Source organism: Scomber japonicus, chromosome 7 (genome assembly GCF_027409825.1).
Source record: "Scomber japonicus isolate fScoJap1 chromosome 7, fScoJap1.pri, whole genome shotgun sequence".
Classification (NCBI taxonomy): domain Eukaryota; kingdom Metazoa; phylum Chordata; class Actinopteri; order Scombriformes; family Scombridae; genus Scomber; species Scomber japonicus.
This window is the reverse complement of record NC_070584.1, coordinates 22531917-22559584: the sequence shown is the minus strand read 5'-3', so window position 1 is coordinate 22559584 and position 27668 is coordinate 22531917. Positions and strand designations below refer to the sequence as shown.

Below are 27668 nucleotides of genomic sequence, written 5' to 3'. Positions count from 1 at the left end.
AATTTGGGCAGTTGACTGTTGTTTTAAGACTGAATTGAAAAAACATGAACCCGTCCTTTACGCTAGAGGCGATATTTTTGTCTGCAGCAGTGAGAAGCTGGAGGCAACGAGCAGTCCGTGAACGCAGCATCAGACTCCACGCAGCCAGTGTGTGTTTGGCTCAAAGTGAACCGCGGCTGGGTGAACAGTATTACACACTAAACACACCGTCATGGAGATGATATGTCTGTTTCGGGGACAGCATCGCAGTCAGACAGCGGACCGGAGGATGATACGGTAGCTTCAGAGCCGCTTGGACCGCACACGGGCACACAGAGTCGGTGTGAATACAAAAGGAGTCGCCGAGGAGGGAAGACGATGGTGGGGAGAGCAGCAGCAGCCGGAGGAGCGGGTTTCTGAGAGATCTCCGATAACTTCAAAAAAGCGGGGTTATGTAAAAAAAATCCTCCAGCATGTCGGATCCGAGTCACTGGTCAGCGGTGCCGAGCCAGAACAAGTCCCATTTTGTTCCGGGAGCGTTGCTGAAGCGCTCAAAAAGGTAAAAGAGTTTGGGACGCTCAAGCTAACATTAGTTTAACGGGTTATTTCGGGCTTTTTTTGTGTTAAAATGCTGCTTTAAATCATTGTTAAAGGTCGTAGCTGTTTCACACTGAGTCTCATTTAGTGTTTTTACTTTCCCGAGGACGTTTTGTTGAAATATTCCCAATATAAACTAGCTCTTCTCATCTCAGACAGTCCGCTTGCTCTAATGTTAATCCAGCGTCCGTGTCAGTGACCATGAGTCTGATAGACAGCTTTTGTCCTGACTACAAACAGCTAACTGGGAGAAAGAAAGTAAGTTTGCAGATAAGTGTTCGCTCTAATAGGAGTATCCCCAAAAGCAAATGCCTTATAGAATATCAGGCACAAGTCACATTAATGCACTTTTCTCTGTAACACTATCAATGAGATATTACTGGAGCCAAAGTGGAGACATACAGCTGTATGGGTGTTTGCAGACCAGTGTTGCCTGTATTTGCAGTTTATATTGTTGTGTGTTGATGTGATGATACTCACTGTCTGCAGGGCATAGTTTAGTATTTGCCATGTTGACTGATAGATAACTGGATACTGAGCCTGCAGCTGGTAACTGATTCAAACAATGACATTAAGTGACCTCAGCTTTCATTGAGTACAGTGTGTTCTTTATTTTTTCGCTATTAATCAATTTATTGGTTAGCAGGGTTGCAAACTAATGATTATTTTTACAATCAATTCATCTGCCGGTTCTTGATTTCATTGATTTGTTGTTTTGTCCATAAAATGTCAGAAAATAGTGAAAAACATTGTTCCTTAGTCCTTATTACATCCTCAAATGTTGTCTTTTGTCCTGACCAACAGTCCACAACCTAAATATATTGAGTTTACTGTCATAAAAGACTAAATAAACCAAAAAATGTTCATGTTTCAGAAGCTGAAATTAGAGAATTTAGACTTAAAAATCACTCAAAACGATTAGCCAATTGTCGAAATAGTGTTGGCAATTAATTTAGGGTTGCAACTAACGATTATTTTGATAATCGATTAATCGGTTGATTTTTTTTTGATTAATAGATGAAGTTACATTGCATCATGGGTAACTTGAGTGTGAGTAGTCAGCTCTTGATGCATACTCCGCATTTCTGGCGAATCTAGTAAACCATCCGGGAACTTCTCACATACTCTAAATCACATACTACGCAGTTGAAACACACTACATACTTCAAATGACATCAGAGTTAGTACGAGTAGTAGGAAAGTATGCGGTTTCGAACAGACCCTGTGAGATCTGAGCAGGTAGAAGCTGTTAGTTCACTAAGTATAACCAGGGAGCACACTGCAACAAGGTTAATGATCCACACAGTGACATTATATCATTGATATGATGCGCAAAAGCGATAGAAAACCCATCGTTTTTTGTGTGCGTGCATACGTGCGCTCACGCGCCTTGTGCCGACCTCGGCAGGATGCAGCACACACTTTCTAGTTGTATGTAGTGTGAACTGCTCCTACACAAGAAGATTTCGGGCGGACCATTTTCTCCGCTTCTGCCGATACTGGCTCCGCTCGGCTGCGTCTTAACTGCTCCACGACTTGGCAAGTAAGGCAGTAATCACGCAACACAACAAATCGATAATGAAATTCGTTGCCAACACTTTTAATAAACGATTTTTATCGTTTTTATCAATTTGTTGTTGCAGCTCTAAATTAATATTTGAGTATGCATTGATTCATTGGCTAATCGTTGTAGCTTTGTGGGTTAGTTTAAAAATATGTTATGTATATTATTTTAAAATGAAAGCTACATCTTCAAAGTCCTTTTTTTTCCTTCCAACCAACAGTCCAAAACCCCAAAATATTCAATTTAAAACAGAAAAAGAGGCAGAGAAGCGGAAATTCCTCACATTTTAGAAGCTGGACTCAGAAAATGTTTCGCATTTTGCTTTAAAACATGACTCAATGATAGATTACCAAAATACTTGATTAATTATTTTCTATTACACTAAATTATCAAGAAATCATTGATTGGTTCAGTATTATCTGTCAAAACTTACCCCTTCTTTTCAGGGCCACAGGATATTTCACACCCCCTCCCTCGTTTTATACTTACCCTAACACTTAATCCTAACCCTCTCCTGGAGATGTACCCTAACCCTTACTCTGACCTTAACCTAACCCTCACCTTGCCCCAAAAATCAGCTTTGACCCAATTAGGGACACAGCTTTGTCACCAAGCCATCCCCCATTAACTGGTCTTAAGTCTGAAATGTGTCCCCGAAAATAGCTAGACACACACACACACACACCCTCAGTCTTGGACATCTGTGGCTCAATCTGGGCCTGCTGTTGCGCACACACACACACACACACACACACACACACACACAGACCCCCCTCAGCCTTGAGACTGTTGATGGGAGGTTTCCTCTTTGTGTTTTGGCTCTCGTCGGTTTTCCCTCTTTCCCTTCAGACGCGGTCACGCTGGTTTGTTATGCGTTTGCAGATGCAGATTAGAGTTACATAAACATTTCTCAAGGCAGAACTGCTCTGAAGGCGGACCTAATCTCATCGGTCGATTTAAATCTCAGTGGGCAGAGACAAATACATCTCAGTGTTTCTCGCTAAGTATCATATGCCTCATCTGTACTAGATGATGCAGGATGTATTTTTGGTAAATGCACAAAACTTCAAGTGTTCAAAGGATTTTCCGACTACCTCAGCTGACATAATTCTGACCATTACTCAAAAGTATTGCTCAAAATAGAATCATTTCAACTTTTATCCAACCTATTTCCAAATTGGTAATGACATGACGTGACTGATGATGAAATATTAAAAATATGGATATTGGCTTTTCTGCTGATATCCAATATTCCGATACTGACCAACTCTTAATTTCCGATACCGATATCACCCGATACCGATATATGCAGGCTTTTTACACCAAAACTGTAACAACATAACATATCTCCTATTGTAGAATTAACACATTATGCCTAATTGTATTGTGATGCCCCACTGGATGCATACATAAATGCAACATGGCTTTCCAAATGTAAACACAGTCTGTGCAAAATAAGAGAACAACTTCAACTTAAGTTATGGAAAAAAGTGCCAATATGGCACTTCCATATTTACTATGCTGCTTTGCAGTCATTGCAAATTGCAAATTGACTATCCGTAGGACACACTTAGAAATAGTTCCAAACACAGACATAAGCCCCCTTTCTGGAGGCGGGACCTTTACAGGGGCGTCCTCTCACTTGGTCCTCTCAGCTGTTGTGTTTCCATAGCAGAGTAGGACCCAGATAGGACCCACCACCGGACATTTTTAAGTAAATATCGGGCGATAATATCGGAGGGCCGATATTATCGGACATTCCTGATTACAAAAATACATACACAAAGAAGAAATAACACATTACATTTGTCTCAAAGGGTCGCCCTAACTGAACTACACGGGATACATTTAGGTCTGACTACGACTCCGAAGCAGTATTATGGTAAAAAGTACACATAATGTTGGCTAAGTGACGTATTATTATGATGTAAGTCACACTTGCATGGTTAGTTTGACCAATTTGTCTTCCAAGTGTGGTTATGGTGACAGATTGTAGCACTGTCTCAAAAAGGACAAGATGTACAAATGAGGAAACTAAAAGACCAACAGCCATCATCTGACTGAAAAAATTTCAACATCACAAATGAGTAAAAGACAAAAACAAAAGAAAAAAAGCAGGGATTGATACTTTATATAAGTATACCATTTAGCTGAGTTTACATGTGTTTTTTAACCCCAGCTGAAGTGAAACTTGTTCTCACTCTTAGTCTTTTGAACATCTGTCTTCACACGACCTTTTGTGCTGAAGCAGTGAAGGAGAAAGGTTCGGTTGAACATGTAATTAAATGGACTGTAAAAAATCTAATATGTTCATTCTTACTTGCTTTACTAAGCTATCATCTTTTGTTTAGTCAGGTATGTTTACCATGTTATGTGAAAGACTTGCCTTCAAAATGAGCGACTAAAGAAGAAAAACTACACAAAGATTTAAAATAGATAAATAAGCCCAGAAAAGTAAAAGCCAAAATAGAGACAACATTTTAACTTGTATCAAAACACAATGAAATCCTGAATAGTGCAATAGTTGTTGTATTATTTTATATGATTATTTATTCATAATCAGTGGTTACTCTAGTGTAAAAATGTTAAATTCCTGTAATGAAAGCAATGTAATGTGTATAAATTGCACTTATTGTACCACATGAAAGTGGACCCTAACCCTGCTTCCACCACTCCTAACTTACAACAAGCCCAAACATATTTGGAAATTTGGTGTCACTCTTGACTTGTTCAGCGCACCACAACAGTCAAAGCTTAGTGGATCAGTCTGCTACTTTAGAGGTCAGATTTGTCCTTAATCTGCCTGGCTTTACACTGTTGTAAAATGCCACTCTGAGTGTTTTTGTGTTTTGCAGCTTAACACACACAAATACACACACCTACAAGTAAACACAGCCTGAAGCATTGCATGAGAGTAGTAATCACGGGTGGCGAACCAAAGGCCAAAATGATTATACTTTAGCTTATAGGAGTACACTTTTTCTGAGGTTGGCTTATCAGTCCACTTAACTGTTGAGTGACAAAAAGAAACATCAGAGTCAAACATGTGTCACTAGTAAATGAGAAATAAAGCAATATTGAGGTATTGTAGTGATAATGAATGAGTGAATAAAATACAATTGTATCACTTGAAGATGTTAATAACCCTGTCTAGCATAGTTTAACATAAGATATCAATTGGAGACTGTTTCCATTTTAATAAATACAGCAAAGTAGATCATCTGAAGAAATGACTCTGTCCTCTTTCTTGATCTCTCTCCTGTCCTGTTTGTGCTCCAGCTGTCGCAGCAGCAACAGGAAGAGCCTCGGTGTTGGCACGCCATCACCTACACTGTCCCGGCCGCTCTCCCCACTCTCTCTCTACGCAGGTATGATCCATGAGCCACATAATGTTTGGCAACTTTTAATGCCAGCAGGTCCCAACAGGATTACTGATATTATATTAAAAGCACAAGCTTACACATTCAGTTAAATGAGACCTCTGATATCTAATGCAGTTGTAAAAAACAGCAGTGTTTTCTGTGTGGTGAGTATCAGCTCCACATGTTAATGTTTGTAAGCTGTAGGGCACTTTGTCTTCCCACACGCTCACTAATACAAGATTAAGCTTGTTCAACTCTAACTTGTTAGCCCCACAGCTGCCAGCATATGGTTCACACTGAAGAATGTTTATCATACACATCTGGAGCACACCTGCTATCACATGGTCTCTATGTGGGTTCTGTTAATTATTTTCTCTAATAATTGATTATTTGTTTTGTCTATATAATGCCACAAAGGGGTGAAAAATGTTGATTACTGTTTCCCAAAGCCCAAGATGACTTGACAAGTCATATTTTGTGCCGACCAGCAGTCACAACACTAATATATTCAGTTTACTCTTATAGAGGACTAAAGAAACCAGAACATGTTAAAGAGTGACTCCAAGCTGTTAATTGATTATCAAAATAGTTGGCGATTACAATAATAGTTGACAACTAATAGACTAATTGTTGCAGCTGTAGTCTCCATTGATTTTTTGTTCACCTTTATTTGACTTGCATTTATTTGGGTGGCATACAACAAAGATACAAAGCCAGAACCGTGGATTTGTGGTATGCATTTTAACCATTAAGGTGCCCCTGTTAACTTCATTCTTGACTCAAGTGATTCTGCACAAGCTGATGCAGACAGTTTGTCAAAGAGTGTCACTGATATATGAGTATTACTGCGTCAAAAACCAGTGTAAAGTTAGCAATATGAAGTGTAAATGCTATGTCATTGCAGATTTCTCTGGTATATTTGTTAATGTGGAAAAGAAAGATGACATGAAGATAAAATATTCCACCAAACAGCTTCCAGTACCCAAAGGATCGAACATGTTTGTGGGAAACACTGTAAATGTTGATACAACATACAAGAAAGTGCTATTAAGTTTGACAAAGTAATATTTAGTAATAATTATCATGATCTCAATATTAAACATCACGACTCAGCGTCGATTAAACATCTCGACCATTCATTAACTTTAAGTGTTTTGGTAATTTTTGGGGGCATGAAATTGAAAAAAGGTGGTCTCACTCCTCCTGCTTCCTGAACAGTGCTGCTCAATCCTTTAATGCCATGCAGCAGCTGCGCTCTATGAAAAGAGCTTCACTGTAGAGCTCCTCATGTCAGCAGTATGTGGATGTTCTCTAATTATAGAGTGCAATCAGCTTCTAATTGGGTGACTCTCTTGTGTCCTAATTGACACTCAACCACTTGCATGTAAATGAACCATGGCCCCTAGTGTGCCGAAATCCTCCAGACTCTGCTGTGCCCCCTAACCCTAACCCCCCCCCCCCCCCCCCCATTTAATCTCTAGTTAGGTGCTGTAATGTTTGGAAAAGTAATGCCGAGATGACATACTGGAGCTTTTTGAGATGCTGGTTAATGCCACTGGGTTTTGCAGTGAATGAGGATCCCTGCGTAGACATGATGTCATCCTTTTTCCTTTTTGGAAAGTTTCCACTTGTGAGCGAACGTCATGAGTTGTGAATCGTACTGTCAGTACTTTGTCTTTCCTCTTTCAGCAGCAAGCAGCCCTCTTGACAGCCCCCGAAATGTGTCGACCAGTGCATGCCTCAACTTTCCATTTGCACGAAGGTATGTCAACACTGCTCTCTTGAATCTTTTTTTTCCCATCATAGATGATACATTTCCTTTATAACAGCTGAAGGATCTCAGGGATTTAATCTAAATCATTTCGTAATAAAACCAATACTTTACTTGTTTGGTAATCATCTCATTATTTCCTCTGATGTCTCTTGGAATTAACCATTTTCACTTGGTGTAAAAAAGATCATTTTAAACCCGCTTAAATATTCATTCATTATGCATTTTTTATTAGAGAAGTGTATTGTGTATCACCTGTAGACAAATTTCAGAAGAAGACTTGTTTACCTTGTGAGGCAGCTGAATTCGCAAGATTACAAGATCACGCTAGAATTTTGATCTTGTCTGGCTGTGTGTGTGCCTGTGGTTTGGACCAACAAGCGTCCTATGAGGGTTCTAGTAAGATCACACAAATACAGCAGCCTCACAAGGTAAAACGGTGATGGACAGATGGTTCATCCAATCACCTGCCAAGTACTTTTTGAAAGTGGCTGCCTCTTCCAAACAGTTTCCAAGGCGACGACTTAGGTGGAACTGTGTAAGAAACCGTCTGGTGCGTCAGGCTTAAAGACATGTACATTACACTTGCAATTTATTCAGATTGAAAATTTTGAATACTACAAAGTGAATAGTGTGTTTACCTTCCTTATAATACTTCAATCTATTGGAATTTGTTTAATTGAATTGTACAAATAATAATAATAATAATAATAATAGATGTGATTTATATAGCGCCTTTCACAAACCCCAGGAAGCTTTACAAAAGATATAACAAATAAACAAAACAAACAAACAAAACAAAATAAATAAATAAATAAAAATAATATCAAGACTGAGCAGAAGAAGAATTCACCACTGATTCTATTTTGCCAATAATACATTTTTATTTTCCTTATAAATCAAAATGTAACTTTTTGGAAATTATATTAAATTACTATCAAACAAACCATTATAATAAACAACTTCATAAAAGGGATTTAAGTTGCTGTTTTGAGCAGGAACAAAGTACTGAATTTCAAATATAGTTTTCAACCAACAGCAGCACTTGATTTATTTCTTTTTCTTTTTCTAGTGACAGTGAGTGAATGAGTGTGCAGTGAGAGAGGATTAATTGGAACTACTGGCTGCATTTTGTTTGTTCTTTTATCTGTTACTGTGAGATTAGATTTTCTGGATACTAAACTAAAATTTGGGTTTAGGTTTATTACATTTTGCAAAAGGGTCTTCAAAAAGATATATCATTATGTGTTTACAAGCCCTGGATCTTTATAATATGACAATGTGAATGAAAAAAAAAATTTAAATAAAAAGAAAAATCAATAAATTAATACATATTATATATGATCACACTCTGAGGGTTTCCTGTGAGGTTCGGTGTGTGTGCTGGGACAGACAAAGACAGTTTGGAAGCAGCAAGGTGATTGAGGCTGACTCAGCCTGGAGCGTTCACACCTTCCCCTCCCTGCCAGGTCTTTTTACAGCCGACTCCTCCTCAGCAGGATGAGTGCACTGTGGTTAGATAGAGGGTACCCCGAAGCCCACTCGCACATCATTCAACCCGGTTCTCATGGCAACGTGCTTTCTCTTTCGCTACAGGCATATGTAGCCTACAAGCAAGGCTACAAGTGAGACAGCACCTTGAAGACACCTAAAGAGCAGTTATTGAAAACTAAAACTCATGAGCTGTTCAGGTGCTTCACTGTGAAACAATTCTGAGTGACAAAAAGTTCTGACATCAGTGTAAAAATCTCATCCCATTGTGGCTATATTTCTATTTTTCAGTATACATTTTTGTTACTTACGCACTGAAAATTTGCACATAATCTGCATCAAGACCCTTTGTATGACCTTTCTGACTCATGTGAATGTGATTAGATGATTGTCGTGTTACTGGTAGTTTGACTTTAAATATGCCTCATTTCCTTCCTGTGGCTATTTGCCTGAGGAAGACTGGTTTATCAGTGTTAAGCACATTATTGGTTACTGTCAAGTTTAAAAGGAATCTAGAAACCATAAATATGGTTTTTGCAGTGTTATTTTGCAGTGGTTCAGTCACAGGCAGCGCTCATCTCCTGTGCAGATCTAATAAAGAATCAAAACCTTGCAGAGCATCAGTGAACCTGTTCATTGCAGCTTTAGGCTTTTTTAAAATTAATATTATGTGGCAGTATTTAATGAGGCTATTCAGAAATTCATCAGCTCAGAGAGATAATAAGAGTTGATCATTGTTGACAAATGTTGCTCTGTTGCACATTTTGATACCGACAGTCAATGCTAATTTATTTAAGTGGCCTTTTAAAAACACCTTTTGAACCTATGCTGGTCTGTTTAACATGACTCGTACAGCATGCTGTACAGATGTCACTGCTGATACATTAAACTCTGAATGTTATGGTGCTGTGGGAGCTTTCATTAAACCTGTGTGAATGCTTTGTGTAGAAACGTCATTGTTTCCTCTGCGGTTAACCATATTATAAAAACATTTAACCACTATTTTTATTTACTTATGTTCACATATATATATATATATATATATATATTATATATTTTTTTTTAAATGTTATTGCTGTTTTTAAAATCCAAAATGCAGACTCCACAGTAACAAGATCCTCTGACTTGTTATGCTTTGAAGATTTGTTTCTGTTATGTAAAATATATCCTCAAATTAATTTAGTTTGCTCCACTCGATGTATCTGGACAAATGAAAACTGGCAAGGAAGGCAACATTGTCAGTATTAATCCCTCAGCTGAATGCCAGGGGTCACAGGATCACTTGTGCAAGATTCCCCAAACTCACTAAAAACCCTCTCTTTGCTTTTTCTCTTCCTCTTGCTGTCGTGATCTCAGTCACTTGGCTCGCGCCGACAGGTAGCTTCCTTTTTAAATTCTTGCATCATGTCTTTTTGCTTTTAATGCTTGTGTTTTATGCTTGTTTTTCACAATGTGCCCCTCCTGGGGGGAAATAAAAAGGTTTTGCTATATGAAGCTGTGCACCAAGTGAAGACATCCAGTTATAAATGTGATTTGTAAAAAAGAAAGATTAATTTCATGCTCTCATAATCAACGAACTCCTCTGTCGTCTGTTATGTAAGGAGGTTCACATATGAAATGCTAACTAATGCCTACGCTGCCGAGGCTTATGTAACATGCATGTCCGTTTCTTTCAGAGCTGAGGGCCGGAGATGGTCCCTGGCATCCCTCCCCTCGTCTGGCTATGGAACCAATCCACCGAGCTCCACCGTCTCAGTAAGTCACCCCAAAACACGGCGCCATCCTCCCCTGTTGATACATGGCGGCCAGGCAATTCTAACACCTTGCTCAGCCCAAATAGCACATGCGTTTATGCAGAGAGGGATGGTGAATGCCAAGACTGAGATGACAAACCGCTAATTGTTTTTCCTCCATCATCTGCTTGAATGAGTCATTTTCCCAGTCTGTAGAGCTCAGTGTTAGAAGTCTGTGTAGACGTACACAGTCTGTGAGTGCATGTTAATGAAGGGATCAAGTGAAGAGTTAGGGTGCTTTATTAGTTATTAGATTATTATTTTATGACAACTTTTCCTTAAAACCTCATCACATGTTTGTTACATTAAGAATTTATCAAAACTTTGTTTTAAAATGTGTTTTTAGAATGATGTAATTATGTTAACATGGCCTTAAAGCTCATATTTGTCTTTTGAATATTTGAAAAGCTAATTTTGAGATTCATTATCAAAATAGACTGGATGTAAAAGTATTTTAGACACACGGACCTTAACTTAAAGTTAAAGAGGCTGGCTCTGCCGTCAAAGTCTGCCATGGGCTGCTATTGTAAGGAAATTTATGGGGCAGACCCGGGCACAGGCCCAGAGGTCAAGGGGGGGACAGTGGGGCTCTTCAGTGGGCCTCACTGCCCTCTTTATACTGAGGCATTAGAAAGAGACTTCACAGATGCCGTCCCTCTGGCCCTCTTCTGTTCAGCACACTGACAGCAAAATTAAGCAGACTTCTGGTAACGTACACAACGTCCTGTTCAGTTTGAAAAGAGTTTACGTATTACGTCAGTAGATGTGACAAAATAACTTGTTTGTGTAAATAATGTTGCTTCTGCAGCTGTCATTGTTGTTTCCACCATCACCTTGAAAAATACACAGGTGTCAAGTTTAATTTTCACTATAAATTAAACCCCCTCACAGATGTATTATCAGTTGTTTGTTGGCTTTTTGCTGACACATGATACGCTGTGCAGCTGATGTCAGAAACCAGAGATTGAATATAAACATGAGTGTAATACTCCCGAACAGCCAACTGCTTGTAAGGTGCTTTATGGACTCATTTAACATCAGTTCACAATAATCTAATTAATTTGGTGACATCATTATAGTCTGACTTTGGATTTAAACGTGGTCTCGCTAATCATCCACCTTGGATAACAAGGTTGGATTAACTAGTTTAGTTAATTATTTTAGTCTTTTCAACTCGTGTCCCCTTTTTGTTTCTGCTGAGCCTTTTGAATCTTTGTTTTTAAAGACTGTTTAATGAAGAAAACTATTTTTTTCGTTTCAGTAGATCCACTCTTGGAAAAAAAAGGCCCAGTAGTAGTAAAGGCCCAGTATAAACTTAACTTTTGTCATTATTTTCATCCAGGCTAGTTTACACAATCAATCAAAAGAGTTATTTAAGTTGGCTGAATAGATGGTAAATGTGAATTATTTCCAGACGTGAACTGTTTTGGCTAAATTACCATCAGATGACAAATATATTCATTTTTCTCGACTGATGGATTCCTCATTTGTCTGCAGTCCTCTTCGTCCTCACAGGAGCGCCTTCACCAGCTTCCCTACCAGCCGACACAAGATGAGCTACACTTCCTTTTCAAACACTTCCGTAGCACAGACAGCATCACGGACGAGGACGGGCGACCCTCGACAGTTATACGACCCCGGTCCCGGAGCCTCAGGTAGCTGTCTCTGAATGAACCTTGCATTAGAATATCAAAAAATTGATAAAGTGGTTTCCTTCTAACATGTTACATATTGATTTCAGTGAAAAATGTTTAAAAGGTAATTGCTGCTCGATGTATCAAAGATTCGGATGATTACATCTTGTAAGAAGTTGGTCTAAAATGTCAGATAGCCATTTTTCTTGATATTGTTTGTTGTTATTGCTAGTAATAATGTGAAAGGACACGAACTGCTATAGAGATGAAAGCTGCGATAGTCACCTGATTAAGATTTTGCAAATATGGATCAAAGACTCTCTCTTCTGTATCACTTTAGTTTACTTTCTCTTTTTTATTTAAATGTGAAAACAAATGTGACATTGAATATTACCTCCAGATCCAGCTATTGTCACACTGTAGATCCACTCTGAGATGTGAGAATTGTTTGTGGGTTATACTTGATTTCACCACCATAGATTCCCAGCGTACCAAATGTAAATGTTTGTTTTATGTAATTTCTTAGCCTGTCATTAAATTAATGAAATGTATATTTTTACACCGATTAAATGCAATAATCCCCCTTGATGGATTCCTCTGTAGAGGAAGACATTTTGGATTAACTTTGTGCAGCGATTCCATGTTCTGGCTGTCATTATGTACTGTTAGACTGGCAATAGTGCATTGGTACGACCAAGAAAATTAACAAGCAAACACAGCATTTGGTGCCTCAAGTGCTTCTTATTGATTACACATGCAGGCTGGCTGGCGGGCAGGTGGAGATCTGACTGCATAGCCGTGTGATTTTTGACAACTTTTGTCTGTTGGCTCTGCTCTGTGCTGTTTGTGTGATGCCTGAGTGCTCTGTGTTCTGGCACCATGGTGTGCCATGTGTGGGCGTTCTAGCTAACAGAGCGCCTCAGGGATCTTGCTGCTGAACTGTAGTTGAGAGTGGGGGTGGATTAGGGGGCGGACGGGGGGATCTGATGCCGGGAGCATGGTGTGCTGCAGCAGTGTGTGTTGGGCAGCCGCCATCCAGTCAAACAGAGGCGTCTTTCATGACAAAAAAAGGTTCAGGGAGCCTGTTTGCATGTGATAGGTTTCCTTTCCATCTGTTCTGCCAGAAGCTGCATCAAGCAACATTTTTCTGTGAAAAATGCACCAATCACATCCAACTAAATACTGGAGTGGTGTCGCAGTAAATTAGTAAATTCTCTGTAGGTATTGACATCTGAAAGAGAAACATCAAAAGCCGACAGTTCAATCCATGCTGATCGCAGCTTTAACAGCTTACAGAGCTGTTGACCTCAAATAACTTCTATCAACCAAACCCAAACTATGGGTTGAGAGTTAACATGTGTATGTGTGGACTGAATTGTATTGACTTTTGCTAATCAATAGATAACTGTGATGGCCTTGATGACATAACTCCTTCGTCCCTCCATCCCAGTGTAATGGCTCAGAGGACAGCTGTGTTGTGTATTGGTAAATGTCAAAATACATTTGTTGATCAATTGAAATGTACTAATCTGTCGTTTTGTTTCTGTTGCAGCCCCGGGCGATCGAGTGTCTCCTTTGATAACGAAATAGTCATGATGAACCATGTTTACAGAGAAAGATTTCCAAAGGTAAGCTCTAGCAATCTATACGTTAATATTCATTATAAAACCATATTTGTTTAGCAAAGATATTGTAAATTGTTGTTTTTCAGTCTGTTGCCCACAGTTTAACATCAACAAGTTTGATTGTTACTTCAACTGAATGACATACTGTAAACACGGTGAAATCTGAAGCATCTTGAAACTCGAAGCTTTATTGTTCCCAAACAAAGTATAGGAAACTGAGCCTGGGGCTACATCCACACTAATACGTTTTTGTTTTAAAATGCATAACTTGTGCTGCATTTATACCTAGTGTCCACTCTACTCTGGTCTTCTAAAAAACACTGCTGACCTGTTTTAGTTTGAAAACTCAAGGATTGGGTTTTATTCTGAATGGGTGGAGACGGATTTGAGACTTTTGGAAATTATGTCACAGACACCCACACACAGCCACACTATGCACTCACCACATCACACAAACGGGAGGTAGGGGTGGGTGCCTGTGTCTCTTCCTCACCTGGGAAAGAAATATCTGGTCTTATTTTTCACCATTGCTGTTCATCCTTTATAATGCTAAGCAAATACTTGCTTATTTGCTGTATTTTCTGCAGCTAAGCAACCACCTGCAGAGTAGACAATCTACTTCCTGTTTACACTGGCACACGCATGCCCAGTGTACGAGTTCATTCTGATATGTCTTTTAAGGCGTGTTAGTTTGGATAGAGATGATTTCTGAAACAGTGCTAAAACACTTGTGTGGACTGAGATTGTAAAATACCAATTTCAAACTAAAATGTATTAGTGTGGATGTGGCCTGAGTTTTGAAAGCTTCACAACTCGGCAGGTGCTGTGTCACTGGTCCTGATGAACAACCATATGAAGCCTACCACAGAAGTGTTAAAGCCATTTGGTGCTGCAGAGAGTAAAAACTCTTAATTATTAGTCCTTTCCTAGTCTTAACTGTGTGTGTGTGTGTGTGTGTGTGTGTGTGTGTGTGTGTGTGTGTGTGTGTGTGTGTGTGTGTGTGTGTGTGTGTGTGTGTGTGTGTGTGTGTGTGTGTGTGTGTGTGTGTGTGTGTGTGTGTGTGTGTGTGTGTGTGTGTGTGTGTGTGTGTGTGCGTGCGTGTCTCTTTGTGTGCGTGCGTCTGTTGTCCCTGCAGGCTACAGCCCAGATGGAGGACCGCTTGTTGGAGATTGTCACCCACTGCTCTCCAGACAGCTCTCTCCCTCTGGCTGACGGAGTGCTGGGCTTCATCCAGCACCAGTTGGTTGAGCTGGTCAGAGACTGTTTGGACAAGTCCCAAAAAGGCCTGGTGACGTCCTGCTACTTCGCTGAACTGCAGGAGAAGCTGGACAAGCTGCTTCATGAGGTGGGGACACAGAATCTCCTCTGGCTTGTTTGTGTCCAGCAGGGAGATGGATGTAGAAATCATGTGTACCTACACTTTAAGGTGGAAGGTTTCCATCAGAATGAAAATAATAATAAAATACAAAACTTTATGGAATTTCATACTACAATTTTGAGCATCAGTCACTGAACACTTGGCTGTAATGAAGTTATGAAAGAGTATTGATCGAGCCAGGTGCAATCAGGCATGTCGCTCAATAACCATCTGATAGCCAAAGGCACACACAATAGATCTGGTAGTGGAAATTGTCAGTGAGGGCAAGAGGTACTTTTGTCACAGTTTTTTTTTTTTTTTAAATATCTATGTTGTGATAAAATGTTAGTTTCTATAGCAACCCCTTTCCCTGTTCTTCTGCATGCTGTCAGACAGACAGCATGTTCGACTTGCTGCACCTCCAGCTGAACTGATAAGTCTGTTCCCATAGTGTGGAACAAATGCTGACATAGACACTCACAAACCTCAAGACTCATTTTGCTTAAAAAAAAAAAAAAAAAAAGCTTAAAAAAATTCAGGAACATCAGTGTTTTTGTAATTTCAAATATGTGGTGATGACAAATTATTTTCAGTTCATAAAAGTTCAGCAAAAATGTTTTTGAGCTACAGTAAATACTTGTTGTCTGGTCCTGTGTCGTGGGAAAAATGCTCTAGTGCACATAAAGTGATGGATTTTGTGCCTACGTTATTAAAGCAACAAACTAAACGGAGCAGTTTCATGAAAAACAACATTCTGACAGTGTGCAGGGACTTTAGTCATTGTTGTCATATGTCACCCCAGGTGCTTTTCACAAGTGTGCAGCAGCTCTACTGTTGAACGTTTTACTTGATAAAATGATCAGTGAAGAGCACGAGCACCACTTTCAGTAACTTCAGGAGAAAATCCAAGGAAGATATCCTAAAACTGCTCGCACTGTTTGATTGATGTCTGGCAAGCACAGACACAAGAAAGTAAAGAAGGCTTTAGCATAAGGTTCACCACTTAAGCCTGATGCCTGTGTCCAGTCTGGCGTCACTTTGAGTGAGCATGTGGGGATTCAGTGTTCAGTAAAACACATGGCTGTTGGAGGAATTGGCCTTGTGACTTTTTTGTTAAGAGTCCTTCTCACATGGCCACATTGTGACATTCACATTGGAAATGGGATCCGGCATGACCAGAGGATGTGTTGAGCATGATTGTTAAGGCACTTTGGCGAAGGTTCAGGTAAATTCATTTTATTGTTTGACATCAAAGCAAGATTGAACTATGAACAGAAAATAGTAATCTGGATATTTGTGAGGCCTTGGAAGTTTGATATGCATGAGTGAAAATAATTTTCTCTTGGCATGACATCACAAAAGACCATTAAGAAAACTGAAATTATATCAGACACTATATTACCTTGCTATTTTTAAAGGCTACTAATATATGCTGCACAACACAAGACATAGTAATTAAGTTTGATATGGGTGGATGTTTTTATGATTTGACATCATCGTTTTTTTTTTAGATTTTTGGCTGTTTTTGTCCATTCCTGTGAGTTTTCCAAAATACACTGTCCCCCTTACCTTGCAAAGAAGTTGGATTTACGAGATCACACGAGAATCCATCTTGTCAGGCCTTAAGTTATGCACTTATGTCTGGGCTGGTCAGAGGATTCTCACCTGATCTTGCAAATCCAGCTGTCTTTAAAGGTAAGATGGTGATAGACAGGTGGTTCACCCAATCACCTGCCAAGTTTTTTGAAAGTGTCTGCCCTTTTCCAAACAATACCTAATGATGACTTCTGTTTAATAAACCATCTTACACATCTTGTTACTTTCCCTTCAAACTGTATTACCAGCCAAATTTAGGCTATTTAAGCTGGCTGTACATGCAGATGACTTTGACATGAAAGTATACACGGTGCAGTTGCACTAGTACAGACTAGTGAGTGACTCATTAAGACTCCACCCACCCACCCAATGATTATTCTAATAATTGCTCCCGGTTTAAAGTGACGTATCCTCTGACGCAATTCTGCCAGGCAGCGTCTGTTTCCATACTTCTCTTAATGCCATATCCATCTGCTTGGAACACACTGTTTTATATATTTATATCCCCAGTCTGTCTCAGAAAGAGGAAATCACTCCTCTCATTTACTCTTTTTCTCCTTCAGAAGTGTCATGTTATTTCACTTTTTCAAAATCACCCTGACCTATTTACTTGAGGGGTTGATGTGTTTTTCCCTGTCTTTAGTTTTCTGTGATGAGCCAGTTGGTTAAAAGCACTGCGTAAATAAACACTGACCTCGCTGCCCCCACTGTTTTCCAGGCCTACGAGCGCTCTGAAAGCGAGGAGGTAACAGTTATCATCCAGCTGGTGAGGAAGATCCTCATCATAATCTCTCGGCCAGCTCGCCTCCTTGAATGTCTGGTAAGAGGAGATCTCCTCCTAATTGAAAATGAGATTACTTTGATGGAAACGGGTAGAAGTCAGTTCATGTTGAAGTAGGACTGAAATGAGAGTCTGACCTTTTATTCTCTCTTAGAAAGTTGATCTGTCACTAGAATATAAAGCTATTTTGTTTTCAAGGAAAGTAATATTCACATACTTTTCCAGTAGATTACAAGTCCCAGTTTAAAGTTTTGTCAGTAATTCTAGTATTCAGAATGACTGGGATATTGTTAAGTTTTATAAATATATCTTTTAAATGCTCTGAGTATAGTAAATGCAACTCCATTCACTTTTTATTGCATCTTGATTATGTTGATGACAGGAGTTTGACCCAGAAGAGTTCTATCACCTACTTGAGGCAGCAGAGGGTCACGCCAAAGTCGGCCAGGGAATCAAGACAGACATCCCTCGATACATCATCAACCAGCTGGGTCTGACGCGGGATCTGTTAGACGGTAAAGGAATTGTCTGCTATGAAGCAAAATCTTGTACTCCATTAAAGTGTCCCCAGTCCCTCACATGTGGCTCAGGCTCGATGCCGTTTCTGACCTTTCTGAAAAGGAAAATAACTTTTATAGAGCTATGTTTTGCTCCAGTCTGGACGTCATGACTTCAAATGCAAACAAGAGTCACACGCAACATTGATGCAGCTTGTATTTGAATACCCACATTTAAATGTTATCATGCTGAGCCACAGCGTTGCCATGGCAAAGAAAAAATAATTTGCTTGAAATAATTGTTACAACACTTGCACCAAGGCAGCTTGAATGAGTGGTGTTAGCATGGAGGACAGTGTGACTCAACAGTGGAAGCAAAGCCAACTCTCCAACTCCTGAGTGCACAAACTGTAACAGAAATGTGTTTGAGTCCAACTGAAGATGCCTTTTATTGGTTTATATCCCTTAATATTGTTTGCAACAACTGTAGCCTGCCTGTAGTAAAGAATATTTATATTTGGATTTTAGACTGTTAATTGGACAAAACAAAACATTTGAAGGTGTCATCTTGAACTCAAAGAAATTATAATTATTGTATTTCAGACATTTTATAGACAAAAAGATTAATTGAGAAAATAATCAGCAGATTAATGTATAATTAGAATATTCATTAATTGCAGCCCTTTAACAGAATAAACATAGCACTTGCCAGCACAGCACATACTTGCCAGATTCATTCAAGTTCACAGATTTAAGTTCCTAACCAAATATGAAGATCGTTATACCCCATTCAGACAAATACACAGTGAGGCAGGCTTGACTCAGTCTGTCTGTATTTGTCAGCATGTGTCAGTCAACCCTCTCCCCGACCAAAGTTGGGCGCAGCTTTGAGTAGACAAGCGTCATATGTGCATCTGCTGTTTGAAAGGGGTCTAACGGATTATGGAGGATGAAGGGTTAATGGTGGGAGTTAAGGATACTTTGCTATAACCTCTCTCTCTCTCTCTCTCTGTGTCTCTGTCTCTGTCTCTGTCTCTGTGTGTGTTATTTGTAGACATGGTGCAGCTTGAACAGTACGATGCCAGTCCTTCAGTGTCAGTGGAAACTGATGCCAGTGTGGAGGTATACTTTAAGTCTTTATAACTGATTGCCTATAAGTACAAATGTAGAGGTTATTGTTAGGTTGAGCACAATATTGTATTTGTTTTGTGTGCAGTGGGCTGTATTGTGTCCTGTAGATAGTGGACTGCAGAAAAGGCCCTGGAACATAAAATATAATGCAACTGTTAATCATAATATTACTGCTTCCAGTGTGTTTAACTCATAACATGTTTACTCACAGTAGAGCTGGACAAAATCAAATATTAAGATACTTTTGATTAAATAACTGATGTTGTGACAGAATCATCGAGATGACTATGGGTGCTTTAATAAAAAGAGCAGTAATGTGGATGATGTAATGTAATGGCTAAGTGAGTAAAGACAAATAACAGCTACAACAGTCTGGTAAGTTACTGTAATGCAGCCTTTAAAACCAGGAAAAGACAACACTTAACCATATCATATTATTATGATTTAAGATGATATCTTGTCTCATATGACAATATTTATATATTATTGATATATTGCTAACTCGCAGTCAGAAGCATCATATTTCTGCTTTGTTTCTATAGAATAAGGCCCCACAGACCCTGACCCCGACTCGAAGGAAACCTCTTGAGAGTGATTTTGAGACCATCAAACTCATCAGTAATGGGGCTTATGGGTAAGATGAGCAGTCCATTGTTTCAGCTTTCTTTGTATTTTCTTAGCATTGTTTTCAAAAGATTTGTTGCCATGTTTTATTGTCTTTGTAAATGAGAATTATAAATGGATTATTTATTGAAAATCTGCTGCGTTCTAAAGGTCTTAAGGAACCTTTTTATTTTATTCATTATTTTTATTCATTATAAATAATTATCTTGTCAGAAACTAATTTCATCTGAAGGCTCCCTTTTGATTAAATGACTTATGCCAATTGCCTTATTCTGTGAGTGCAACTTAATCAAGGCGGTGAGTTTCATGACTCCTTCAGATTGTCAGTCAGATGAAAACACAGCTCACAACTTGCTATAGTCACCTCACCTCCGTCATCCCCTGTGAGAAAGACACCTGAATTTCATTCAAATTTTATTCACTCCGGCCAGAATAGCAGTTGTGGCTTGATCATGACACAGCAATTATGCAATTGTGAGTTGAATTAGAATAAAGTAAAGGCAATCCCTAATCTTGAAATGAAAAGTTACTGAGAAGCAGCGTGAAAACCACTAACCATCAAAACCAAGTAGCCAGTGGAAAAGTGGCCTAAGCCTCTGTGATGGGTTTAAATGAGAATAACGGTTTCTTGAATCCTTTTTACTATTTTCTGTGAAGATAGTGGGTCTAATGTGGATCTTGTGGTTTTTGACAGGGCCGTCTATCTGGTCCGCCACAAGGAGACTCGCCAAAGGTTTGCCATGAAAAAGATAAATCGTCAGAACCTGGTCCTGAGGAACCAGATCCAGCAGGCGTTTGTGGAGAGAGACATCCTCACTTTTGCTGAGAACCCTTTTGTTGTCTCTATGTTCTGCTCTTTTGAGACACGACGTCACCTCTGCATGGTCATGGAGTATGTGGAAGGTAAAATACAGAACAGCTATGAGTGATGCATGTTTGCATTGAAGGCATTTAGCTCAATCTGATGTAGACTAGCTGACAGTGAGCACTAAAGCATAATAATTATTATAATAATAATTACTGTAGCATGAATTACTTGATCATTTACACACAAGCAGCCAGTACTAAGGAGCAGTACACAACTTATAACATCCGTTGACCTCAAAGAGATAACAAAAAATTTGATATATGCTTAATTAAAACTCAACACTGTGTCTGGCTTCAATGGTTTTGTGTTTTGTTGTTTTTCTTTAAGGTGGAGATTGTGCCAACTTGCTGAAGAACATGGGCCCACTACCTGTAGAAATGACAAGGTTGTACTTTGCAGAAACCGTCCTGGCCCTGGAGTACCTTCACAACTATGGCATTGTACATCGAGATTTGAAACCTGACAAGTGAGAAACTAACTAACCCACTTTGCAATGGACAGATTGTTCTGTACAAATACAAACTTTTCTTCTAGAAATGTCCTGCCTGAGTAGGACACAGCTCTGAACCAGTACACTTGGGTTTTATGAATTTTTATTGAATAAAATGTCATTACATTTCTGAACAGGCATCTAGTCTGCTCTGTGTTTAGATGCATGGGGTTCCAGTTTGCCCTATTTCATTTCCCCCATCTCTTTTTGGTTTAATATTTAAGTCTGCATACTTGCACTTGCTTTCAGAATTGGTTAGGGTTTTAGAAGTTAAATGTATTTGGAGAAAAACTGTATATGTTGTTGATGGAGGTTTTTTTTCCAACAGTTTATTGATTACATCTATGGGACACATCAAGCTAACAGACTTTGGCTTGTCTAAAATCGGCCTGATGAACATGACCACCAACCTGTACGAAGGTCACATAGAGAAAGACACAAGAGAGTTTGTTGACAAACAGGTGAGATGGGTGAAGATGTAAAAGTGTGCTGAAAAAATAAAACACATTTACATGTAAGAGAGATAACAGAAATTGTTAAAATTGTTTTGTGCTTGTGCAGGTGTGTGGTACTCCAGAGTACATTGCCCCGGAGGTGATCCTTAGGCAGGGCTATGGGAAGCCAGTGGACTGGTGGGCGATGGGGGTCATCCTGTATGAATTCCTGGTCGGTTGTGTTCCATTCTTCGGCGACACACCGGAGGAACTTTTTGGACAAGTTGTCAGTGGTGAGCTTTGAATTTAATTTACAACTTATTTATTAGCAAACTTAAAAAATACAGTTCTGAATAAAAGTAACTAAATAATGTGTCTCTCATGGCAAAAGTTGATGTGTACTTAATCAGATTTAATCAACATTAAAATATTCTGTTTTTTATTTCTAGCAAGAGTGTATATGGTATAATCTACATTTAAATATGTCATGATCATACTGAGTTCCAGAAATTGTGCCAGAAAAAGTTTCCATGCACTGGTTGAGGTTTTGGTCTTCATTTTGTTTATGCATTTGAGCCACAAAAGATCAATTTTAGTAAAAATTGCAATCATATAATCCTTATGTAGTATGGTTACAGGTCACCAGGTGCAGCAGTGTGTCCAGTCCAATGTAAACTCACGCTTTGCTAAACTTTATTTGTGATCCTCTTTGTATTTGTGTGATTTGCAGATGACATCATTTGGCCTGAAGGAGACGATGCCTTGCCTGCTGATGCTCAGGACGTGATCACCCGTCTGCTGAGGCAGAGCCCTCTAGACCGACTAGGAACTGGTACTGCTGATTGACAAATGAAAAATCTGTTGCGTGATTAAGTGTATAATGTACTCATGTGAATTGTTTTTTAGAAGGAAAGCAGCAATATGGGAAATAAATTGGAGATACAAATACTGTAGGATATACCTTTCTGAGGATGCTTGTTAATTTCAGGTCACTGGGCCTTTAGAAATTGCTTTATGCTATTTGAGTTTGAGTCCTCAGGTTGAAATATTTCTAGAGTTGATTATTTGACTGTGAAAACGTTTTGGCTACAGGCGGTGCCTCAGAGGTGAAACAGCACCCCTTCTTCCTTGGTTTGGACTGGAACGGACTACTACGGCAGAAAGCAGAGTTCATTCCTCAGCTGGACGCAGATGACGACACCAGCTACTTCGACAGTAAGTTACAGTTGGGATTATATAAAATTGATTTTATTTAGTGGAATAACTGGTTCTTTGTACGTCATAAAAAGGACCTGTTTTCAAATTAAGAGCCTGAGAGAGATCCACATGATCTAAGGGCTCAAATGCTGAGTGGGAAATGTGTCTAAAACAGCTGGCAGACAACAGACTTATTTCTGCATAAAGATAATATGGAATACAATAAATAATTTTCTGGGAAAAAATGGTCTCCCTAAGAATCGGAGGAGAAAATCGTGATTGAAAGTGTGAGTGGAAAATGTGATTATTTTGCCTAGGATTGTGCCACCCCTCTTATGTGAGTTTTATTATGCGTCTGTCCTTAGCTCGATCAGAGCGCTACCATCATTTGGCATCTGACGAGGATGAAGAAACCAATGATGAAGAGTCTTCCTTGGAAATCCGTCAGTTTGCTTCCTGGTCGAACCGCTTCAGCAAGGTAAGGATGGAATGCTCTGATTTGTTGAAAGATGAGAACTTTGAAAAAGTGGACAGCTCCTTGAAAAATGAGGACAGGAAGAAAGGAAACTTGCAGCATTATGTCTGTGGATATGTCAGGATATTCACTAAAGGATTCAAACGTCTTCTATAAATTGTTCTTAAATATTGAAGATGTCATGCTGTGACAGATGTGTGAAAAATGTTGCCTTTGATTTATTCTTTACGCCACTGTGGCTATAGCACATCTGCACTTGACATTAACCATGAACATGTTTCAACAACACAGTCTATACTAGAATCGCCAATAATTTGAATGGCTCAGTGTGTGTGTGTGTTTCCCACTGTGCTTAGTCTGTCTTGCTTGTTCTTCCAGGTTTACAGCAGCACAGAACATTTGGCGACACCGTCCAACCTGAGCTTCTCCTCTGACCGCAGCCACAGTGAGGACAAGGAGGACCGTGGGGAAGTCGGAGGACTCAGTCCCTCACCAAGCCCAGCAGAGGGCAGCGTGGAACGCAGACACGCCGGACGCATGGCCAGGTAGGCAAAGACACAAGATATGCTTGTCATGAGCTCCTCAAGTGTGAAATACTAACAGAGAAGTTTAGAAAATTACAGCTCACCTGACCTCAGAGCATTTACTTATATCTGTATAAGCAGAAAATAAAAACACACTGTTGACTTTAGTGGTCTGATGTGTTCCTTTTACAGTTTTGTGCCTATTGATTTACCTGTTCAACTTGTATTTGGTTGTTTGTAGCCTTCGCCCTCGGGCCTCCTCCAGTTCCTCCCAGTCTGAGAGGAGTACCAGCCCGCTGGTGATGAGCAGCACCCACAGCCTGGAGACGATGCCTCGCTTTGCCCTTTCTACTGACGATGAAGGTAAATCCAGACTGACATGTTTTTGAGTGACTTTAGTGTGAATAATCAGTTAGATAGTATTTGAACAATTGTATTTATTTGGTTTAAAGTGAAAGACTACCAAAACTTTCTCTTTTAGGCCATGATGTTAATTTTTTTTAACCTGTTTCCTGCAGCGGAGGTGGTTGTTTCAAATCTCCGGAGGATCAGGATTCGCAGCAACAGCACAGGAGCCAAACACTCATCACCCAAAGAACTGGCCGGCCCTCGGCGCTTCGGAAACCAGCTGGAGACGCCGGACAAACAGAGGCTTCCCTGTGGAGGGAAGGTTCCCAAGTCTGCTTCTGTCTCAGCCCTGTCTCTGATCATCACTACAGGTATAGAAGTTTATCTTCACCATCTCAAAGTCCAGCAGACAGTAGAATTAGGTGGCAACGGGCCACTGGTGTAAATCTTTGGACACTTCTTGGTGTATATTCAAATTTTGTATGATATGCACCTTATTGGGAAGACAAATATTGTTGCTGATTGAGTGAACACATTCAGAAGAAAATTGTCCTTTTGTTTTTCAGATGACTCACCCGGCGGCCTGCAGCCCAGTCCCATCTCCCCACGGTCACTGTCCTCAAACCCCTCTTCTCGCGACTCCTCCCCTAGTCGGGATCTGTCACTCAGTCCCGCCAGCCTGAGACCGCCAATTGTCATCCACACTTCAGGGAAGAAGTATGGCTTCACCCTGCAGTCCATCCGTGTGTACATGGGCGACAGTGATGTCTACACGGTGCATCACATGGTGTCGGTGGGTGTCACCAGAAGCCTTTAAAGTTATTGTTAACCATGATTTATTTTTGTGACCCCAAACTAGAGCAGAAAGGTATAATAAGGAGGTTATGTAATCTTCAAATGAAACTCCTCTTCTCACTCTCACTGTGTTGCTGTTGTAACAGAGTGTGGAGGAGGGAAGCCCAGCTCACCAGTCAGGTCTTCGCACTGGAGACCTGATCACACACGTGAACGGAGAGTCTGTTCAAGGCCTGGTCCACACTGAGATGATAGAACTTTTACTGAAGGTAAAACTCACTCAGGCTGCTGCTCAGACACATGGTATGAAATCCAATTTAAGTTTCTTTTTTGTCTTTGCACAAATAAATACATTTTTAATTCCTATGCAACATGCAGAGTGGAAGCAAGGTGGCGCTTCAGACCATAGCACTTGAGAACACGTCGATCAAAGTTGGTCCAGCTCGAAAGACTAAACACAAAGGCAAGATGGCTCGCCGCAGCAAGAAGAGCAAGAAGAGAGACAATTATGACAGGTAAAGATCCAAAGTTTGGTTTCCTCTCAGTCGCTGTAGCTCTGCAGAGTTAGTCATCTTCTCTTTATTTTGTAAGGTTAGTAAGTGGTGGACATTGTTGGTGCTTTGTCTCCCTCTAGTGTTAAAATACTTTCTTTTAATTTTCTGTTATGAAAATTTCTAGCCTATTCTTCTAAATGTATTACATCTAAATGTATTGTAATAACTATGACTTCGGTTGGAATACATTTTTCATTTGTTATTCATTTGGAAAAGTGTGAGTATTTTTTTTATAATGCTGAACTTTTTAAACTGCCTGTGAGAAAATGAGAGTATAACATTTCTGGCTCATCATCTTCCTATAGGCGACGCAGCATCTTGAAGAAGCTGTCCAAGCAGAGCACAGTGATGCACAGCAGTCGCAGCTTCTCCTCAGGTCTCCACCACTCTGTTTCCTCCAGCGAGAGTCTTCCAGGCTCCCCGACACACAGCCTCTCTCCCGGCCCCTCCACGCCCTGCCGAAGCCCTGCACCTGACCATCAGGCCTTTGGTAAGCTCAGTGGGGCTTCTTGTGGTCTTTGACTGTAACATCTGAATCTAATTTAGTAAAACATCCTGTTTTCATGCAACTTGTGATGTGGAAAATCTCAAACTGTTTTACTTCCGCTTCACAGAAAACAACTCTCCTCAGAGCACATCTCCTTGCTCCAGTTCTCCAAGTTCCCCTGCTGCACACATCCGGCCCAGCTCGCTCCATGGCCTGGGCTCCAAACTCAGTACACAGCGCTACAACAAGGTTGGCCGCCGAAAGTCAACCAGCAACATCCCCCCTTCTCCACTTGCATGTAATTCCTCCTCATCCTCCACTCAGCCCCTCTCTCCACAGCGTTCACCCTCCCCACTCCCAGGCTTCGCCAAAACTCTTCACTCCTACCATGGCAAAACCCTGTCGCCACCTACTATTGTTAGACACATTGTCCGGCCCCGCAGCGCTGAGCCACCCCGATCTCCTCTGCTCAAGAGGGTCCAGTCAGCTGAAAAGCTTTCTGGAGTTTATCATGCTGATAAGAAGTCATATACTCCCCGCAGGCACACACTGGAAGTACCATTTTACGGTGAAGGGGAGCTGCTGGGTGACTCTGAAGTAGAGGGAGCCTGTGGAGGCTCCTATATCGGGGTCGATTACAGCAGGCTTGGCAGCTACACCGGTAACCAGAGGATGTGGGACTCTGGGATAGACCGATCAGAGCAGCTGGTTGTGATGCGAAAGCTCAACCTGTCAGAGCGGCGAGACTCCTTTAAGAAGCAGGAGGCAGTGCAGGAGGTGAGCTTTGATGAGCCAGATGAGAAAACCAGCACCACAATCACGGTGACCACCACAGCCCCAGGAGAACAAACACAACCCCAGCAGCAGCACAGGATGGCCTGGATGATTGCTCGACCCCAAACCAGCGAGGAGGTGGAGCTGCAAGTGCCAGTGGTGAGGAGGTTTACCCTTGTCCCCCAGATCGCTGTGCAGGGCTCGACAGAGAGCGAGGAGCAGGATGAGTGGGAGCCGTGTTCAGACGGAGAGGACAGCAACGAGATGCCTGAATTGGAGGTCGCCATCACTCCACCTCACCAACAGGCCGGACATCCTTGCAATGAAAACAGCTGCAGTCAGGCAGCAGAAACCACTTCCATTGGTCCTCAAGCTGGACCATCAACAAAACAGACTGAGTGTAGAGATGAAATGCCACAAAAAAGGCATCTAAGAAAGTAACTGCCCACCACTGTACTCACTTCAACTTCTCAGATCTTTCTTTCATGGCTTTAAAGGGGTAACATGAATTACTGCCGAAGGAAAACTCACAGGTGAGGAGGGATCTGCTCTGAGACTCGGGAAGATTTTACTTGAATTTTTCTATTGTAAATATTTGCCTCAAGGCATTGCAGACCTTCTGGTCTTATTTATTACATTTGTAAACTATGATAAGTTAGTAACAGGAAAAGAGGGAAGCTCCCATTGGTTGAATAGCCAAGGCTCAACATTTTTGTATCCATTAAAATGTGGTTTTATGTCCTTTGACTGGATTTTTTTTTTCTTTTTATAAATGTCTATTTTTTTAAATAGATTGTGGTACTCAGTAGTACCCAGTAGTTCTCAGTATGCTGGGAATAATTGTTGTAGGACCAAAAGGTACGAGAAGTAATTTTAGAAGCTGAAGTTGTGTTAACTGTTTTGTTTTTTTTTCTCCTTGT

The 27668-nt window shown here is 40.3% G+C and overlaps 1 protein-coding gene across 1 annotated transcript in view; it reads left to right on the top strand.

Moving 5' to 3' along the window:
- mast3b (microtubule associated serine/threonine kinase 3b) overlaps window positions 1–27303 on the top strand; it is a 35285-nt gene extending 7982 nt beyond the window's left edge. Inside the window, exons 3-28 of the mRNA XM_053322783.1 lie at window positions 5420–5508; window positions 7192–7264; window positions 10121–10141; window positions 10441–10519; window positions 12055–12212; window positions 13744–13819; window positions 14952–15161; window positions 17488–17589; window positions 17933–18065; window positions 19102–19169; window positions 19721–19812; window positions 20497–20705; window positions 20998–21136; window positions 21489–21621; window positions 21722–21887; window positions 22325–22426; window positions 22687–22809; window positions 23157–23269; window positions 23645–23811; window positions 24032–24153; window positions 24309–24509; window positions 24705–24931; window positions 25080–25202; window positions 25312–25448; window positions 25793–25977; window positions 26102–27303. Of these exons, the coding sequence (XP_053178758.1) occupies window positions 5420–5508; window positions 7192–7264; window positions 10121–10141; window positions 10441–10519; window positions 12055–12212; window positions 13744–13819; window positions 14952–15161; window positions 17488–17589; window positions 17933–18065; window positions 19102–19169; window positions 19721–19812; window positions 20497–20705; window positions 20998–21136; window positions 21489–21621; window positions 21722–21887; window positions 22325–22426; window positions 22687–22809; window positions 23157–23269; window positions 23645–23811; window positions 24032–24153; window positions 24309–24509; window positions 24705–24931; window positions 25080–25202; window positions 25312–25448; window positions 25793–25977; window positions 26102–27189 (4336 nt within the window). The 3' untranslated portion in view covers window positions 27190–27303. The remainder of the gene's footprint in view (window positions 1–5419; window positions 5509–7191; window positions 7265–10120; window positions 10142–10440; window positions 10520–12054; window positions 12213–13743; window positions 13820–14951; window positions 15162–17487; window positions 17590–17932; window positions 18066–19101; window positions 19170–19720; window positions 19813–20496; window positions 20706–20997; window positions 21137–21488; window positions 21622–21721; window positions 21888–22324; window positions 22427–22686; window positions 22810–23156; window positions 23270–23644; window positions 23812–24031; window positions 24154–24308; window positions 24510–24704; window positions 24932–25079; window positions 25203–25311; window positions 25449–25792; window positions 25978–26101) is intronic.
- Window positions 27304–27668: the final 365 nt, after the last annotated feature.